Consider the following 19,645-nt stretch of genomic DNA (forward strand, 5'->3'; position numbering starts at 1 on the left):
TTTAATGTTGATCACAAAATAGATGGATACAAAAATTTCAACACAACATTGACATCTTAAACTTGAACATTACCTAAACAATTTTGTAAATGACATATATCATTTTTTTTCACATGATCAAGGTAGCTTTAATAATTCCTCTCATTTTCAAGAATAGAAATGAGGAGACATAATGAGTAAATCCTCCTCTTATTTCTTGAGATAGTAAACATTAGCCCATTAGGTCAGTCCTTTGTCAAAATGCTCATTTTAGTCTTTTACTTCATTTGCATAGTTGTTTTACAAAATAAGTGAACATTTTTTTAAGCTGGGAATTAAAAGTAAATTAAGGATTAAAGTTACCACTAGATACAATTTTAAAAATTAGTGTTTACTTGAGTATCAGACTTTAGAACTCCAAAGTCACCAGCATGGATATCCGTTTACCTTGTCCACAGATACCTCATTCCTTTTCAGTAATCACCACAAAAACATCCTTCAATGACCACTTCCGTCTATCACTTTTCGCTGGGGGGTTAATGACTGCCCTCTCGGCATTTGCTAAACGGTAGCCTATGACAATCTCTCTTCTTTGCCGAGCTCGTAACATTATTTCATAAAAACTCAATTGCTCACCTTCACAAAGGTATAGATCTGCTTGCCTTATATGCATCTCATTTCCCTGATAAAATTAAGAGGAAAAAAAAAAAAAAGAAATTCATTACATTATGAAGCATGAAAATAAAAATGAATATTTTACTTAAAAGTTTATTCTTTGTTGCTCCCACGGAAACGACTTTTTTTTTTTAAGAAACTGGAAAACTCAAGTTACTAGCAAGGGATCTGAATTTATCAGTTTGCTATAAGATAGGGAGCTACATAACATAGCGAAAAGCAAACTTGGCAAGCTTTTCAGGATGTTAGATGTAATGCATGAAAAACATGTAATGTAATCTGCCCTTAATTTTATAGAAAAAAAAGTGTACCTCCTCTGCAAAGAGCTCCTCCAATACATCATTTATCTGCCGATCTTCCCCAACCATGGCCAAAGCCATGCTGACAAGTTCATTTGATAAAACATAATCACTGATCTTTGACATAGATAAAAGATTTTTAGTCCTAGGATCCAAAATTTCACTAATTATAACTGTTTTATCAGAAGCCTGCTTCATTTCCCCAATCCATGAACCTTTGGAGAAGCTTCCTCCATGAGCACGACTAGCCATAGCTACATAAGGAAGACGCCTGGCCTGAATCAAAGCGCCAAATATAACAAATATACAACTCAGAAAGCTTTGAAGGAACTAGGAATGTAGGATCAATTAATAAGGCTTGGAATAAAAATAATGATTGAAGTCCATCCAATAATTGCTCGTGATATTCAAGGGTGGTGAAAGTAATATAAGATCATGCAATTGTGAGAGTACAAAAAAGTAAATAAATAGGACAACATGATCTAGCTACAGCACCATGAGAATTCACTATCTAATTTTGCAGACAGTAATAGCATACAAACAGAATTGACGAAAGCCAAAAGATAAAACCATAGAGAATCAACAATAAACTTCTGCCAAAATATCCTCGCCATGTAATTTTCTATTGATATCAGATGTTTACATGTTATTGCTTAACCACAGTAGTTGTGCATTACATGATCTACTATAAAGGATGATAATGTTTGCGGTAGCAGAAGAATGGGCTAGTATATAGACATATTTTTGTCAAGGTGTATCAAATCAGAGCTTTTATTCTGTTAGACTAGAAACTCACTTGTATGTCACGAATTAAAAGTAGTGTGGCAAGAGATCTAGAGTCAGCTTGAATTGCTGAATCCTCTACTGATTCATCAGCCAAAATCAATATCTGCAAAGACCAGAAAGCTATAATTATGCTGTTGCGGTCTAACTTTAACCCCAACTAATCTATAATTATGCTGTTGTGGAAAGAGAAGTCCACTGAAGTCCAAACAAGCATCAATAACCCATAGGTGATTCAATCCCTTATATTATGCATGAAGAATAGAGATAATGCAGTAAGACAACACAGCGAGGACAAACTAATAAATGTCACTTACTGAATCAAATGATTCCAATGGAAGGCTTTCCAAGTGACGGCGTATAACAGCATTCCCCTCACGATTGACCAGCGATATATTTTCCAATCGAGTAATGTCAAGGCCACCATCGGTTAGCTTCTTTTCCCTCTCTTTTTCTGGAACATCATTGAACATCCAGAGTTCTGACCCATGTGCTAAAGATGCATCCAAAACCTAAAGGAACAGAGAGAATTTGGACAGGCCCAAAAAAGCATTATTTCCCCCTGCATATAAACTATTGTTGGGAGAGAGGGAATCGGCCACGACTCCCCCGAACTAAGAATCTTGCCTAATATGTCATATATATGCGCAACTTTTATCTAGCTCCTAAAAATTAAATATGTCCCAACCAAGGTTCTCCACAAGTCATGAGAACTTAAGATCCAAGCTAGGCATGATTGACATCTATTATTCAGGTGTTGGATGTTGAATCTGATTCTAGAATTAGTCAAATCCTTGATTAATTACGGCATAATTATGCCACATTTATGCTAAGCTAACTGTAAATATTTTCTTCCTACTATCAAGGGATTATTTGTACATAAATCTCTCTGATTTTAACCGTACAGTTTAGTAGGATAGATTTGATTCAATTTCCTTCTTTAGAATTCTGATTGTTGTACTATTTATAGAATTATTGATATCTTGTGACCTATTTTGAATCAAGAAATAAATCATCATTTCCTCAAATAATTCAGAGAAGACAACAGAAAGTGTAAATTTCAAATGTTACAAGCTAAGTGTAGATGTAACATGAGCTAATGACTTTCAGATCCAAAGAATAAAGAATGATGCAGAAAGTTGGAGGGTTAATACAAGACAGGCAGTCAAATTTAATGTTTCAGAAATAAAAGGAATTTTTCTCGGAGATGCCTTTGCCATTTCATGCACAATGGTAACTGAATCTAAAGAAAAACAGGGACCATAGCAGCACATTTTTAATAGCATTACCATGATCATATCCTCCATATCACGCCTCCAACCACAAAAAAGTATTCTCTCTGGAGATTTTGGATAAACAAAATCCTTGGGTAAGCTTCCCCTCCAAACCTGAAATCATCAATTAAAGGGGGCAAGGAACCATATCATTCAATCCCTCTCAACTCATCCACAAAATAAAATGTTCTTGACTTCCTTGGCTTTCCTACTTTTTCAGGGCACAACAATTATCACTGTTAGACCTTAAATAAATTGATTCTAATACAATTGTCAGTTGTATCTTGCTTAAAGCCTACCATAGACAATGTTATACAACAAAAAGAATTTACAGATATTCACCAGCACTTATTGCATACCAAATTTGCTCAAATAAACTTCATCTTTCATTAGCATTTGGCATTGTATTTTCCATGAACAAACCATGGAACAAACAATAATAGCAAAAACAAAAAACAGCAAGTTATGTGAGACAAAGCACCATAGGCAAGGGCGCTGGGGCATAGGTATCATCATCCTCTGCAATAACTAGAATCTCATCACCTTCTTGTAAAACATAGGAGTCATCTGGGTTCAAAATAATTTTACCACCATGTGATGCTACTTTGATTCCACAAGGAATTGCAGCAGGAAAGCTGATTAACACATCCTCAAATTGCATACCATCCAACTGTGGCCATCTTTTGATGTAGAATTCACAATTTTCAAATCCAAGTATATCTTCCCAAATCTGCCAAAGAAGGCCCATCAGTTGTATAGAAAAGCTTAATAGTAGGATAAACTTTATTAGAGAGAAGATGCAGAGATCAATATTTCATCCTAAGCTGTAGCACAGAAGGAAAATAAAGTGAAACAAGGCCACCCAATACAGCTCTCCAGTCACTCCAAAATTCTGAAAGAAACTCAGAGACCATGGACAGAACACCAAAGGGAGGCCATAAAGACAATCCTATCTTACAAAAAGATCCGAAGATAAGGAAGAAGGCCCCAAAAATAATATAAGTAATATACTATAGTCAATCATTAACTTGAAAACAGTAGTTGACGATTTTACACTCGAATAACATTATGAATTACCAATTACGCAAATTAATATCATGAAACAGTAGTAGATGTTGACCTGAGCAAGTCCAGGCTGCCGAGCACACTGAATCATCAAGCGACCAATGACATCATGAGCTACAACAGTTTCAACAAGATCACCACCGACAAGTTTAACAAGGACCTCATTGTCTAGATCACTCAATTCAACCACTATGTGCCCTCGTAATCCTTCTTTAACGCCAGTCAGACTTAAGACTGTTCTCAAAGCACGGGCATCACTCTGTACCAAACACAAAGCAAGTTAAGGGTTATCCAGCCTTACAAAACTTGAAGCAGATCATCACTCAATCAGACCTGATCAGCATTCCCATCTTCAGCAAGGACAATTATTGCACGAGCCTTTGAAACAGAAACCTGTATATCACACAGTTCTAGTAAACAAGACTTAAGACTGTTCTCAAAGCAAGGACATTTATGCCATAATGATACTGTAACAAATGAAGAAAAAAGAACCCAACATTAAAAAGTGCTTCTAGCAGTAATTGGATAAAGCATTAGGCATGACCAAAGCAATATCCACAGTTTTCAAAATGCTACTTTGGTGTGAGAAGAACTTGTGATCAGGTTGTGCAGTATAGAATTAAACTCTCCAATCAGTATTCTTCTGATAGATGCTGGTTCAGAATGTGGAGATTAATAGAAAGAAAGCGAGGGAATTTTATCGAATATGATCCTAAGAAGAGAAAAAATGGCATCCATTATAAGTCTACAGGAATTTGAGAGGTTGATCTCTCCTGCTATAAGCCTATAACTAACTGAACAACATAATTTGCTTACATTCTCTTCCTCTAGTCATATCCTACCTCTGCTACTGCAGTTAGGGGAGCTTACTAACAATAACAGTTTTACTAAAGAAGACCAAACAAACAAAGTCTGGACTACTAAGCCCTTTGGTTTCTAAAATATACTTTCCTAATTGGGTCATGAAGCTAACATCTTCTACAATCGCAATCTGTGAGTTCTAACAAATTTGGCTAACTGCCTAATAGCAAGTTTAATTTTGTTCAGTTCTGGCAACTCTAAACAAACCAATTACTTGAAAATATAGGGACCAACTTAATTGGTTCAGTTGTCTGGGCCCCAAAAGCCAGCCAACCAAAGTGATGAGCATGTCAGTGCTGTTATAGTTTTTACACTCCCTCGTTTTCTATACATTAATGGCTCAAGGCTCTACTGAACTTTTACCAAAACAATAAAACAAGTCTAATTATTTAACTCATTAGAATAAACCAAACAGCCTCTCTTAAACAAAGGTGGAACACTCTTCCTCCTTGTAATTCCTTCCAGACATCAACAGAAAAAGGGGAAATAAATATCAATAGGCACAGTTATTACACTTGAAAATATAGGTTAACATTAGAATTCATACATTATACCAGACATACAGAAAATCACAATTCCAAGATAAAGGTTAAAGTAGATCCTACACCTTTTTCAGATCAGCCAGAATCAAGGGGCTGCCACTTCTGCATATGACAGATGTTCCTTTGAAATCAAACTCCATTTTTGCAATGTCAAGCTCCATTTCTTCTTTGTCTCTCTCAGCCATCACTGCAACAGTTCCTCCACCCATACTCTCATTGGCTATGGCAAGCTGATTTAATAATGAACCCTGCACATCCAATCATGCTATTTGTGGTTGAAATTCATGAGCATTTCAAAAAGTCAATTGATTATGTAGATAACCAAGGGATAGAAACACCAATCAATATATATATATATATATATATGAAAATTTGGTCCAACTCACTCTTAAAAGCTTCATAAGAAGAGAATTGTCTAAGCCTTGTAACAAATATTCTGGACATATTATTTATTAATGTAGGACATCTTAACACACTCCTTCACACCCAGGATTGGATATCTAGTGCGTGAAGTTTGCAAAACTGAACATTTGTAAGTGACCTAACATTCAAATTAAATATACTCTGCAACCATCTTAGGAAACCTCATCTAATTACTCCCAAAAGCTAACTCATTGGAAAAGGATTGTTCAAGCCTTATAAGAAGTATTATGGTCTTATTACTAATGGACGCTAGACATCTCTCTATATATGTTTGTGTTTCCATAACAAAGAATATTAATTTTTTATTGAAAATCAAAAGATATCACAAAATTTAATGCACTAATAACATTAAATGCTATCATTTTCAATATATATTTATTATTTATTAATTTCTTATTACACGCACAAAAAACTGTGTGTTATTAGTCATGAATTATTCATTAGTTCATCAAAACTTTCATAAGGATGGTTACAAGACATCCAACAGATGGTGACATGAGAATCTCACCAATTTATCACTCCAACCAAGAATCAAAGTATGATTTTGCTCAACCACCTCGCTTTTTCCTTTCCTTAGTGAGTCAAACTTCTCAGATATTGCATCAGACACAAGTCCAAGCATCATCGCAAATATAAGCATCCCACCAAAGCTAATGGAAACTGCAACTACCCTTGAACCGATGCCTTGGGAGCTGGCATGGTTGCCAGAATCAGCAACGTAGGTCCAAGATAGCCAGAGGCAATGTGCTAAATCCTCGGTTGTTACACCAAAAAGGGCCAACCCTCCAAGAAATATTAGTAACAGCGTTGCAACTAACAACACAAGGGGTTTAGCATAGGGGTATACTGATAAAAAGACATCGACCCGATATGCTATTTGCTTGTTTAGAGAAACTTGGTCTGATAGATTGTCAGAAAATCTTGATTTTGATACATAGCCTATGTACTTGAAAATAATGAGGGGGACAAAAAGAAGTGTGAACGAGGAAAAAAGAGCTAGATTTCTTTTGAAGTTTTCACGTGACCAAGGATCAGCGTCCTGAACAGTGGAATTAGTCACATTCAGGGTGTCCAAGTTATGGCACGCATGTAACCTGAGATTAAGGCCTAGAATCTCACCCTACAAAGAAAAATTAGCTGGGTTCAGTTGTTAAGGAAGGAGGTTGAATTAAAGGGAGTCGGATTTAAGATGAAAGAGAGCATATATCTAATATATATTATAGGAATCGCCCTGCCTGCAACTTATTGACTTGGCTTTCTAGATGTCTATTTCGGAGCAGCAGCAGCAACAAAAAAGCAAGAGTCAACGTCTGCACACACGCCGACATAAAACAAGAAACAGTGAGCGAGTGAGCGAGCTAGAGAGAGAGAGAGAGACAGACAGAGAAGAGCAACCTAGTACCTACCACAAGGGCAAAATAGCAATGAAACTGCGAAAGACAAATAAAGCTATTCTTCGCAGATGACTTGACATTTTTCGTGTCGGAAATCTGAGGTTTGTCATTCGTGAGAGTGGGAGTCCGAGGGAATTTAACTCTGCGGCGATGGCGAATGCGAGTGGAGCTCGGAGGAGAGTAAGGCTTTGAGTTTGAATAAAATCGACGGCCATATTGCGAAGAAGAGGAACGCAGGAACGACGGAGACGGGAAGAACCAATCTCGGCCGGAAGCGGATGTCTCTGAACCCAGGGACATATTCGGAATTATACTTTTTCCATACGATAGTAAACAACAATTAAACTACGATGTATTCCTAATTGCTACTATTCAAATTCAACAGTTTAAGAAGCATAAACTATGTTTATTAGACTCCAGCCGCCGGCTTAAGGCATATTTGGTTAGTCATATTCCTAGTTTTTACACTCAACTTCTTTCAATATTTTTTTCCATTCAACCCAAGCCAACCATGCGTATTTTGAAGTTCTAAAATCTTGGTTTTTCCTACAGTAGTAGCATCAAAAACTTCATTAAAGCCTAAGGTAAAAACTTTTAACTTTTGCATAGTTTTTCAAGAGCCTATTTTGAAGAAAATTTTTAGACTTTAGTGTGTTAGATTTCACTCACCAATAAAAATTTTGTTACATAATTAAGAGAGGTTTTGATTTTAAAAATTATAAAAAAATACAAAAATATAATAATTATAAAAATTTAAAATAAAAAACGTTAAAATCATCATTACTGATAACCAAAAAAATGTAATTGATGAAAGACAATAATAATGATTTCTGAAAATAGTAATATTAAAAAGATAATAAAAAATAAAAATAAAAAGATAAAATGTTTGAAGGTACTTAAACTAAAATATTCAAAATATATATATCAAATTGTATAAAACGTTATTATTCTTGCTTAATCAATTATATATTATTTAACGTGACATGTGCATGATTTGAGAGATTAAAATAATAGATAAATATAAAAATTAAAAATTAATGTAATATTTTTAAAATTTTAAAAACTAAAATACTTAATACTAACAATTTTAGAAGTTAAAATAAGAGTTTAGTTTTAATATTAATATATATTTTATCATATTCTCTTTTATTTAATGTCAATATATGTTTTAAAAACTATTTTATTGATTATTGTGATAAAATAAATTAATTTAATGAAAATTTTCTTATTAAAATAATAAAGTTATTATAATAGTTATTTCATAAGAACTATTCTTAAAATAATATTAAAATTATTAAAGTAATTAACTAACAATAATTATACTTAATAAATAATAGTAATTAATAATTAAAAATAAAATATATTTCAACAATATCTTAACATACCATAAAAGCATACTAATATGATATAAAATTGACAAAATTATTTTTGGGAGTTTCAATTCCTCTTTTCTAAATTATAATTTGTTTTTTAAATTTCTTCTAATGCCTTGTTTATACGTAAAACATAAAATATACTAGTTATTTAAATAAAATACATGACTCATGAAACCTTTGAATATGTAATTCATACTGATGCTAAATAAACAAACACACACAAATAAAAGTAAAATCTTGGCTCATAAAGGAAGGTCATGCAATATTTAATACTTTCACAACTCTATCTAGCCAAAATTTGATGACCACTTAAAATCAAGCTTATTATAAACCCATAAAAAGATCTCATAGCTTATGATTGTGCATAATTCCATAGTTCCTTCGTATGCTAGAACAGATCTGCCGTGATGATTAGGGCCTTGGGGGCAGTGGTAAGGGCTGATGGGCCGTCCACCTTTGTCAGTCAAAAGTCATATATGAATCTATCAATATAGACAATAAATTGTTCACAATGGGGAACCCCGTGAAATTTTGAGAATTGTTCTCCGTCGTCGTCGACACCGATTGGGTTAAAGAAAAAAAGAAAAAAATAAAATCGATTAACGACTCTTCCCCTATATTTATTCTCTTACCTGCAGTCAGACCCACTACTTCTACTTCCTATCCCCTTAAAAAGAGTAACTTAAACAGCATCAGCAGCTAGATCGTCGAACAAAACCAAAACAAGAAAAGAAAAGAAAAGAAAAGAAAAGAAAGAACAAAATGGATCAAGAGTCACTCTCAGAATCCCCAGATATGTTGCCATCTTCGTCTACGGCACAATCGCAGCCAGATCCATCTCTTTCAAGGAACGTCTCTTTTAGCCGGCTCAACGCTCAGGCGCCAGAATTTGTACCCACTCGACCCACCCCGCGGACCGATTTGCAACAACCTAGGCTCGTAGTACCGCCGCCGCCGCCACCTCCTCCTCCGGCTTCAGGTATGGTGCACGTTTACTCACCGCCCCCAACTTCGCCGTTCCATATACCGATTCAGGGTCATGTCGTCCCGGTTCAGAATCATCACCATCATCATCATCATCTTGCCCACCAGCATCACGTTCCGGTTCACTACAGGTCTCATCATCATTCGCATCAGTATTATGTTAGCTCTGATTCCGGTGTGCAGCAGTCTCAAGTTGACCCAGATCATACCCCTTCTTCCAAAAGCAAGCTGTCCGATGAAGCTAGTCAGAAAATTTTAAATCAGGTATACTCTAGTTGCCTAGTAAATATGCCAATCTCCATACTTATCTTGTGATTCCAAACTGAATGGGTGATTGATAGTTTCAGTTTTTTTTCTTTGTTAAAGTTCTATGAACTGTCTTGGTAGACAAAAGTATTATTACCTCTAATTTCCTATCGACAATCTGTAATCAGCGTGTATATCAATATAAATAAAATATTTTAATTAGCCAACACATTCATACAAGTTTCGGATTATAGACTTTGTTCTATTCCTGTTCCTATGTGGATCATCGGCGATTATGGACTGGCCTGGGGATCAAGTTAGGTAATGTTTGGATGCAAGAGTGTGGAGGAGGAGGGTTAGTAGTTTTGAATTGTATCATTTTCATAACAATAATGAGGCCTTCAGAGTGAAATTAAAGAGAGGGTAACGTTTTTAGTTTTGAATTAAGACATATAATTATTATAAACAAGCTTAGGAAGCTTGAAGGTTTCACGATAATTTATCCCCTCTCTTCTCTTTCATCCCAACCTTCCGTCCCAAACACACCCTCAGTGATGTCACTGAAAGAGAAGTAACTCAGAATGGAGTAAATAGATCATCAGTTGCGCTAGTACCCTAATTTTTGACAGAGGAGAGGTCCCCCATGTTTATTGGTCCTCATTTATCTGTGTAGTGTAAACATCAAGTAGTGGATTGCACTTTTTTCTTTCCTATTTTTCCTGGGTCATTGCTGACATGAATCACATGATTGTAGCCTAGTGGATGTTGGGATATTTTATTGCTTTTGAAGGTGTGTTAGGATGTATAATGAGAGTGAATAAGGACAGTTGTTAGTCATCAGTTAGTTATTTTCTTAAAAGAGATTGGCTATAAGTAGGAGAAATTAGATTGGGGAGGACATTTTGTGAAATTGATGGATTGTGTAAGTGAAAGGGGAAATCCTTGGGAGAAATTTTATTCTCCATTTTCTGTTCTGTTCTTCAATAAAGTAATGTTGCTTTGATTATTGCTTTCTAGTCTTCATTTATTCTCTCTGGGCTCCTATCAATTGGTCAAACCTGCTGGATTTGCAAATCTTGAACACAATGGGATCTTGGATGGATGCATTGGAACAGTCAGTGGAAATATTTAAGAAAGTGACTTGGGAAGAAGGAACCTGACTTAAGGAGCTTGATGAGATAAAATGTATCATGGACCTTCTAGGACTTTTTTGCAGCAACAAGGAATATCACTGGAGGACAATGCTGATAACGAACAGCTAGATAATGGGGTCCTTGGACTGAAGCCCAAGCAACCTGATGGGAAAGCAGAGATCAGTGACTCTAATGGTGGAAGTGAGGATGATCAATCATAGGCAAAGAAAGATTGAATTCCCATGTTTTGTAGGCCAAGACCCTCTTGGGTGGATTGCAAGGGCCAAACCAGAGAAAGTGCAACTCCCTTTCATTAGCATGGAGGGAATTGCCATGCATTCATTCCAATTTTTGGAAAAAAAAATTCCAGACTTGACATGGGAAGACTCAACAGCAGCATTGATTCAAAGATTTGGAGGATGAAGCTTGGGTAATGTGTATCAGCAACTTAGCACTTTGTGGCAATCGTCATCAGTGGAAAAATACATTCAGGAGTTTGAAGTTTTAATTGCTCTAATGATGGAGATGACGGAGGAACAATCATTGGGATATTTCTTGGGAGGATTGCAGTAGGAGGTAAAGTGCAGAGTAAGACCCCACAACTGTAAAGATGTGATTCAGGCAATTGACTTGGCACTGGCTGTTGCAGAAGAGCTGAGGACTATCTATGCATGGGATGGGGGATTTGCAACCTCAAACCCAAATGACTAGGTCTTGATATACTACACTCTAGAGAGTATTGCTTTATTGGGGGTCCCCAAACCAGTAGATTCTTCAAGCCCAACTCAAGAGGAAGTGTTGTCAGGGTCATATAGGAACAAGACAACTTTGGGCCCATCCCTCCATTTAGATAAGGGTGTACAAGGAGGAAGAGAGACAACATCTCAATCAATGTCAAGGACCAGCATTACTCACGCTGTTCCCTCAAGAAACAAAGGGGCAAGCCAACTTTCTTATGAGGAGTAGGTCAGAGGATGGGAAGAAGGGAGATTTTTTAAGTGTGGCCAATCATTTAGTTCCATGCACAAATGCCCAGAATATAGTGTGTGGGTCCTTATCTGTACTGAAGATGAACAAGCAGCTGAGAATGGGGAGTGTATCAAGATTCAAGGAAAAGATGCATGGTCAAAAGTTGACCAGCAAGAACTTTTATACAATGAAACTTTCCATGTTCCACCTTGAGGGCAAGGTGGGATTTCAAGGGGGTAGGTATTGTTATGATGTAGAATGAGAGTGAATAAGAACTGTTATTAATCATCCATTAGTTCATTAATTAGTTGGACTAGTTACTTAGAAGAGATTGGCTATAAATAAGGGAAATCAGATTGGAGGATGGTATTATGTGAAATTGATTGATTGCATAAGTGAAAGGAGAGATCCTTTGTGAAGGGGAAATCATTGGGACAGAGAACAGAGATCCTTTTGAAGGGGAACCTTTGGGGGAAATTTCATTTTCCATTTTCTATTCTGTCTGTCAATAAAGCTCTTTTTCTCTGATTATTGCTTTTTAGTTCCCATTTTATTTTCTGTTGATTTATTTTATTGCAAGAGTAGTGCTATGTTGTTGTCCCCTTTTATGGATATTGATTGAATCTACTTACTGGGGTAGTTTAATTTCACAATTAAATTATGCAAGAAGCTAGAGTTTTGATATATTCATGTCATGACCCATATCAAGTATGTGACTAGCACATAGGCTTTAACACTCACTTAATAACATCATACTGAGAATGCAATGACAATGTAATAATAGGGTTAGAGTCTTCCTTGAAACTTGAGAAAAATCATACTTTATACATAACCTGCTCAAAATCATTTGAAATCTTATACAAATCCCATATGCAGAAGTCACATTTCGTAAGCATGTATCCTTTATAAATACTAGAAGGAAGTTTTGTGGAACTTATCAATCATCTGGATTTATATACTATTCTCCAAATTAGAAATAACTCCTATCTCTACAGCTGCAATATATTAGAGTTGATTTAATACCAACTCTCATTGACCATGGAAGCCTACTGAAAAGAATAAGTAACACCTTGGAGGATCAACAAAACTTGGGAACCTGCTACTCAACAACTTGTGAATTTGGAGAAAAAATAATATTAGGGTAAGTTATGCAAATTTGGTGAGGACATAATAAACAAAGTGAACAGGAAGGAGAAATAAGTAAGCAGTCACATGAGCTTTTAAAAGTTTAACATGACTTGAAAGGTGTTTAAAAGAGCTTATGAGGAGGGGTTTTTGAAATTAGTTTATGACCCATCTTAGGCTCATTTTAGTTTTTAACTTATTTCAATAAGTTTTTTAATATCACTTATCAAAGTATGCTCTTTATTTTATTCTAATAAGTTTCATGATAAAATTTGTCCTAAGTCCTCATGTTATAAGAGCTTATTTAATTAATACTTAATTAAGATGTATATTTAAACCTCAACAATAAGTTAATTGAAGAAATCGAACTCATAGCTAATCAAATCATAATATGAAAAGTTCTTCCATTCCAAGATCTGTAATGGGTCACAATTCACGTGTGAAGAACTATGTATAAATTTGTAAATTCCAGCTGGAGGGGTACAAGCTCCACCTACCATGTCATAGGGGCTGTGCCTCATACCCAACATAATCTCATAGTTAGGGTCCTTTCACCCTTTGATCTCATAAGGAGCGAAAAGGTTCTTTACACCCAATAGTGTATCTGAATATATTATGAGCACGTAACCTTCTATTCTCGTTGCTACCTCTAGCGAATTAGATTGTTTATTCTCTTTGCTGTAGCAAAGCAACACTCTTAACACAGAACCCGGTGAACACTTTACAACTTAACGTCCAAGTGAAAACAACAATCAAATTTTCAACTTCTAGAATATTTCCATTCTCAATTTCTTTCAAAGTATTACTCAAATTGTCATTCTCTTGAATATAAACTCACATAAATTAAACAGTCCTTAAAATCACATTTTTGGAGCGTAAGCCATCATGGCAATTACATTTTAGCAAGTATAAGACAAGTAATAATCATGAAATATGAAGTCATTAGGAAATATAAGTAAATGTTAGTTATATGATTCCCCAATAATCTCAAATAATTATAATCTTTTTGTCATGGAGATGAAAGTTTATTAAAGAAAATTTCATATTTTTTGAAAATTATATTCCTGCCATAAAAGAAACAATTATATAACAGTTTCCACAAGTAATTAGTAAATCATCTACTCATAGGAGAACCAATGTAATCACTTCTGGGAATTCCAAGAACAGTGATCACCAAGGAGCAATGAGGAAGTTAGATTAAATTCCCAAATTACAAGGGTTAGTATTTTCAAGGAACTCGTGAAAAATCTAATACTTAGCTTTCTACTATTATTTAACAATACCCATAAAATTTAAATCCCCAATTTTGCATCTTTAAGATGGATTTCAGGAGGTATTTGAGAAGTTGACTCTTTTGCATATTTAATGTTGGGAAATGGAATTTGAGGATGGAAATGGATAGAAAAGTTTATTTTTGTGACATATATCTATTTATGTTTATCATAATATATTTCTCTAAGTTGCATCTTTTTACCTTTTTTACCATTCATGCATCACACCTTGACTAGGGTTTTGGTTTGGATTTTCGTATAATAATTTGTAGGTGGAGTATTATTTCAGTGATTTAAACTTGGCTACTACCGATCATTTGATGAGGTTCATCAACAAAGATCCAGAAGGCTTTGGTAAGATAATATTTTTGGTTTCCTTCTTTTTTATTGTGTAACTAAATTATTATGGGCTCAAACATTTCATTTTGCTTCCTATTTGATGTCATCCCTCTCCTCCTTTTTAAGGGAGGAACAAGATGATGGATGTTAAAAGAATCTCACATTGAACAATGTGACACATTGATTCTTGTTTCTGTAAGATAGATGATAGATGATTTTAGATTTGATATGATCTACTATTATATATTATGTCTAATGCTTTTCTAAAATTATTTAGTGCCTATATCTGTTGTTGCATCTTTCAAGAAGATAAAGGCCCTCATAACCAGTCACTCCCAACTTGCAACTATTTTGAGGAACTCATCAAAGCTTGTAAGTCTGTCTACTTTCTTGCTTCACAAACTAATGCTATTGTTGAGCTTTTAATTTTCTCTGTCTGGATTTCTTTCATAATTTTTTTTCTTATTGCTTTTAAATATATATATATATATATATATATATATCATTGCTGAATTCTCCAGGTGGTTAGTGAAGATGGAAAGAAAATCAAACGCCAGTGTCCCCTGACTGAGTCTGATGTAGAAGAGCTACATGTAATTTTTTCACGACAATTTGTGACTGACTTTAAGTTGTGCAAAACAGTTTATTTAATGCTGCATTTGGTTTTGATTTTCTTTGAAACAAGCAACACCCTTTGATCAGTTATATTTTGATACTTGCATGCCATGTATTCTTTTCAAAATATTTTATTCACAATGTATTATTGTTGTTAATGATGATCTATCTTATTTGTGCTTTTTCCTTCTCCCTCACACCTGGCAGTTTTTGTGTTTCTTGTAGTCTCGCATTGTTGTAGCTGAAAACCTACCTGAGGATCATTGCCATCAAAATCTCATGAAGGTTTTCTCTGCTGTTGGGAGGTACTACTGTAGTTGTCATTGAATGATGCTTGTCATGGATTTTTTTTCTTTATTTTTTTAAGTTTGTTATTTTCAGTAAAGCTTTGAATTCTAGCCATCTTATGTCTCATGTGGCAGTGTGAAGACTATCCGTACCTGTCCACCTCAAACCTCCAATAATGGGGCTGCTTCTGCTTCAAGATTAGGAAAAGTTGATGGCATGCCTTTATCTAACAAGGTACACATTCATGCATTCATGAATTCATGTACTAGAGGTTCCATCCTAGAGTTATTATGCTTTTATCCAACATATGCTTGAATTACAGTTCTCATGATGAAATTGACCATTTAATTCTACTCCATAGGATGGTTTCCAAGTCTTTATCAATATTGTTTGAGGCCATCCACAGAACAAAGCTGTTGGGCTTGGCTGCAAATCAATAATTAGATTTCAGGCCTGTTCTTCAGTTTTGACTTTCTCAATGTAGATATTTATTCCTAGTCTAATTTTTTTTTAAAAAATTTCAATGATTTATAACTCTTATTTCAACTGGTAGTTGAATGCTATGAAGTATAGACATGACCACCTGTGTTGCATGCTACCTTTTTGGGTTGACAAATTTAAAGTTGGAGGACATGAACTTATGCTGGAGAAGCATGCCAATGATATGATTCTTTTGTCTCTTTTCTTTTATGAGTATTAATGTGGAGGTGATTTAATGAATCTTATTTGAATTCTTGTTCCAGTTGCATGCATTTGTTGAATATGAATCTGTTGAGCTGGCTGAGAGAGCAGTAAGTACCATTACTTTGCTGAGTTCGGAGGAATTATTTCAGGTAACTTTTCAGCTAGATGACATTTTTCAGCCATGTAGTGATAAGATTGAGAAACATTGGCAGGTTGCTGAGCTGAATGATGAGGGAAACTGGCGGAGTGGCCTCCGGGTTCGCCTAATGCATAGACGCATGGTATACATTAAATTTTTTCTTCCCTCCATTACAGTATGCAAGTGTTCCCACAATAATGCATTGTTTATACAACCTAACGCTAATTTGAAATTTATTTGTTGGGCATTAAATATTCTAGCTCATATGGCCTTGTCAACAAATATGTATTTTGATTTTTTTAAAACTTGAACGGGACAAGGAAAAAAAAAAAAACCCTCTGATCTGGCCAGATGGTCTCATAATCATAAATGTTGAGGGGCATTTCCAATTCCAAAGCTGTTAGACCTACTTGCTTTTCTTCTTTTTTGGTTTGTTTGAAGAACAAAAATATTAGATTTATTGATTTTTGTGATTTAGATGTATTATTGATATTTTATTTCCAGTCAAAAACTGCTCAAGGACGAGGAAAGAAAGGACTTGATGTTGAAGTTGGGTGTGAGGAGGATTATACTCCTGTCCTAGAGCCGCAGGCAGGTGAGAAACAATTAGAAGATGCTTCCTTTCCTGATACTCAGCTGCATGAACATGGGGTAAGTGCTAGCTTATTTTATTGTCTGATTGTTCATGATATATAACACAATTTTATTGCATGACAACTGGTAATTATGAGAATCATGTATCCATCTCAAGTTAATTGGAATGCTTGAGTTGCAATAACGTCAGGCTTAAACTAAAGGATTATTCTTTTATGACATGGTCTTTCTAGTAAAAGGAGTATATTAAAATGTAGATGTAGTACCAAAGGTGTTTCTTTTCTTATATTGTTTTCTAATTAATATTAGAGTTTATTATTATGTTTCTTATATTGGCTCTAGCACTTGTCTTTGTGATTGTGTCTAGGAAACTGTTCCCGCCTTATGTTTTAGAAGGATCTAGATTCTCTCCATTGTGGCGAGAATTGGACATTCAGTTCCATTTTTCCATTTTTGCATAAGCAAAAATGAACTCGCTTAAGCAAAAATATAGAAAATGCAAAAAATTTTATGCAAAATTAGTTTAAACCAATTTTTTTTACTTAAAAAAATTTTGTGCATTTAAGGATATGGAGGTTGGATACGAGGAAAAAAGAGGAGTGAGGATAAATAGAGACAAAGAGAGCAGGTGGTATAGGAATGATGGTGAAGGAAGAGGAGGGTAGAGAGTTGAATATGGAGGAAAGAGGGAGAAATAAGTATGAGGTTAAGTAAGAGTAAGAAAGAGAAAAAAGGAGTTGAACATAGGGTAGAGGGAAGAGGGAGTTGTGAGAGGAAGAATGGAATTGAATATGAGAGGAAAAAAAAGGTTGAATATGCAGGTTAATGAGAGAGTGTTAGGCATGAAAAGAAGAAGACAAAATTGAGAGAAAAGATGCAAAATTCACTTAAATTAGAATATTTCGCTTAAGCGAATCTACAAAAATTTGCTTAAGATAAAAAAATTCATTTAAACTAATTTTGTATAAAAAAAAATTGTTTGTTTTCTGTATTTTTGTTTAAACTAGTTCATTTTTGCTTAAACGAAAATAGAACTGGATGTCCAGTTCTCACTACAACTGGGAAGAATCCGAATCCGTTTAAAAACCCTTTCAAACATGTTTGAGATCTTAAAAAGGAAAATATGCTTTGGGTTATTTTGGTAACATGCCTTGGTTGAAATACAGATATGTTGTGAATAATGGTGTTTTATTGCATCATTAACAGCATATACATGTCCATGTCGTCTTCAATTGTAATATGAAAATTTCTGACTGCTAGTTTGAGGACAACGTAGCAATAGTATTTGTTGCTGTTATATGCCTTAACTTTTTATTTAGGCCATAATTCTTTGAAGTTCTAACTTGGCAGGGAGAAGAGCATGGTTTTGACAAAGAGAGCGGGCAGAGGAAAGGTCGGAGCCGGGGCCGGGGTAAGGGACGGGGTCGAGTTCATTGTCATCAAAATAATCGTGTGAATCACTTGGGAACACCCCCTTCCACTAATACAATTTTAACTGATCAAGTTGTTGCCAAGCAGCCACCCGGGCCTCGTATGCCGGATGGCACAAGAGGATTTTCAATGGGTCGGGGGAAGCCGGTAGCTGTTAATATAGCATAATTTGTTTGATCAATGCCGAAACAAGTGTGTAATTGTGCTTGTAGCTGAGTATATTTTGCTGCTGGAACAGAATGATTATGGAGTACTATTTTGGCTGGGGCGATTCTCAAACACTATTTGTTAACGTGTTGTTTTTCTTTTGGAGATGTTGTGGCTATTTCAGGAGAAAGTAGACAAAATATATATGGAAAGGCAGACCGAAGTGGCGAGGCAGCACGTTGGGTAAAAATGTGCGAATAACCGGACCTAACGATTTAAAGCTCGTTTGTGCCTTTTTAAGAAAAGAAAATAAAATAAAATTTAAATGTTTTGAAAAATGATATGATAATGATTAGTTTTAAAAAAAATGTAGTTTTATGTTCTTTTCTCTAAGTGAAAAAAAGTTAATTTTGTAAAATAGCAAAAATAACAAAGTATCATAGTTTTCTCCCCCAAAAGCTTATTTAATTGGAATAATATATCCAATTAGTTTTGTAAAATTATAAGAATCGGTCCATATAGTTATAAAAATATTTAGTTTATGAAATTATTATAGGCCATTTTAGTATGTTCTTGTAATTTTAGGAATTGAAATGATTGTATGTGTCAAATGAATACAATAAGATCTGCATATAATATGTGCAACAAGATTGTCAATTAACAATACCACATAATGTATATAATTTTTTATATTAATTATTATAAATGTTAATGATTCTTGGTAACATGTCTATTTATAATTGGATATCAGTGTAAAAGGAGTATTTAAATTAAATTTTATAATCTTATTAAACAAATTATAAAATCATAATATTTAATGTATTAATAGCAATAAATGATATTATTTAATATAAAAAAAGGCTAAATTTATTAGATTAGTCTCTTAATTCTTATTTTATTTTAATTTTATCTTTTTTTTCCTTTCTTATTTCAATCTTTAACCTAAAAATTAAAATAAACTTTAATTCTTATTTCATTCCTTTTTGTAAATTTTGACGAAAATAAAGTA

The 19,645-nt window shown here is 34.5% G+C and overlaps 2 protein-coding genes across 3 annotated transcripts; one reads left to right on the plus strand and one right to left on the minus strand.

The window, feature by feature from the left end:
• Positions 1–236: 236 nt before the first annotated feature.
• Positions 237–7,655, minus strand: LOC113861537 (ion channel CASTOR). 2 transcript variants are annotated; one of them, XM_027494417.1, is made up of 13 exons: positions 7,308–7,630; positions 7,137–7,211; positions 6,410–7,021; positions 5,544–5,726; positions 4,409–4,468; positions 4,131–4,334; positions 3,602–3,740; positions 3,492–3,529; positions 3,026–3,124; positions 2,054–2,248; positions 1,750–1,842; positions 966–1,229; positions 238–661 (listed from the first exon to the last, which is right to left on the minus strand). In XM_027494417.1, the coding sequence occupies exons 1-13, from the start codon at positions 7,593–7,595 to the stop codon at positions 443–445; spliced, it is 2,469 nt and encodes an 822-aa protein (XP_027350218.1). In that variant the 5' UTR covers positions 7,596–7,630; the 3' UTR covers positions 238–442. The 2 variants fall into 2 exon arrangements, with proteins under 2 accessions (XP_027350217.1, XP_027350218.1); XM_027494416.1 differs by having other exon boundaries at positions 237–661; positions 3,492–3,740; positions 7,308–7,655.
• Positions 7,656–9,191: 1,536 nt separating this feature from the next.
• Positions 9,192–18,868, plus strand: LOC113861538 (la-related protein 6B). Its single transcript, XM_027494418.1, has 10 exons — positions 9,192–9,919; positions 14,672–14,753; positions 15,016–15,110; positions 15,260–15,331; positions 15,579–15,658; positions 15,776–15,875; positions 16,385–16,432; positions 16,538–16,606; positions 16,969–17,115; positions 18,409–18,868. The coding sequence occupies exons 1-10, from the start codon at positions 9,434–9,436 to the stop codon at positions 18,655–18,657; spliced, it is 1,428 nt and encodes a 475-aa protein (XP_027350219.1). The 5' UTR covers positions 9,192–9,433; the 3' UTR covers positions 18,658–18,868.
• Positions 18,869–19,645: the final 777 nt, after the last annotated feature.

The sequence above is a fragment of the Abrus precatorius genome, unplaced genomic scaffold (assembly GCF_003935025.1).
Source record: "Abrus precatorius isolate BTA unplaced genomic scaffold, Abrus_2018 Scaffold3, whole genome shotgun sequence".
NCBI lineage: Eukaryota > Viridiplantae > Streptophyta > Magnoliopsida > Fabales > Fabaceae > Abrus > Abrus precatorius.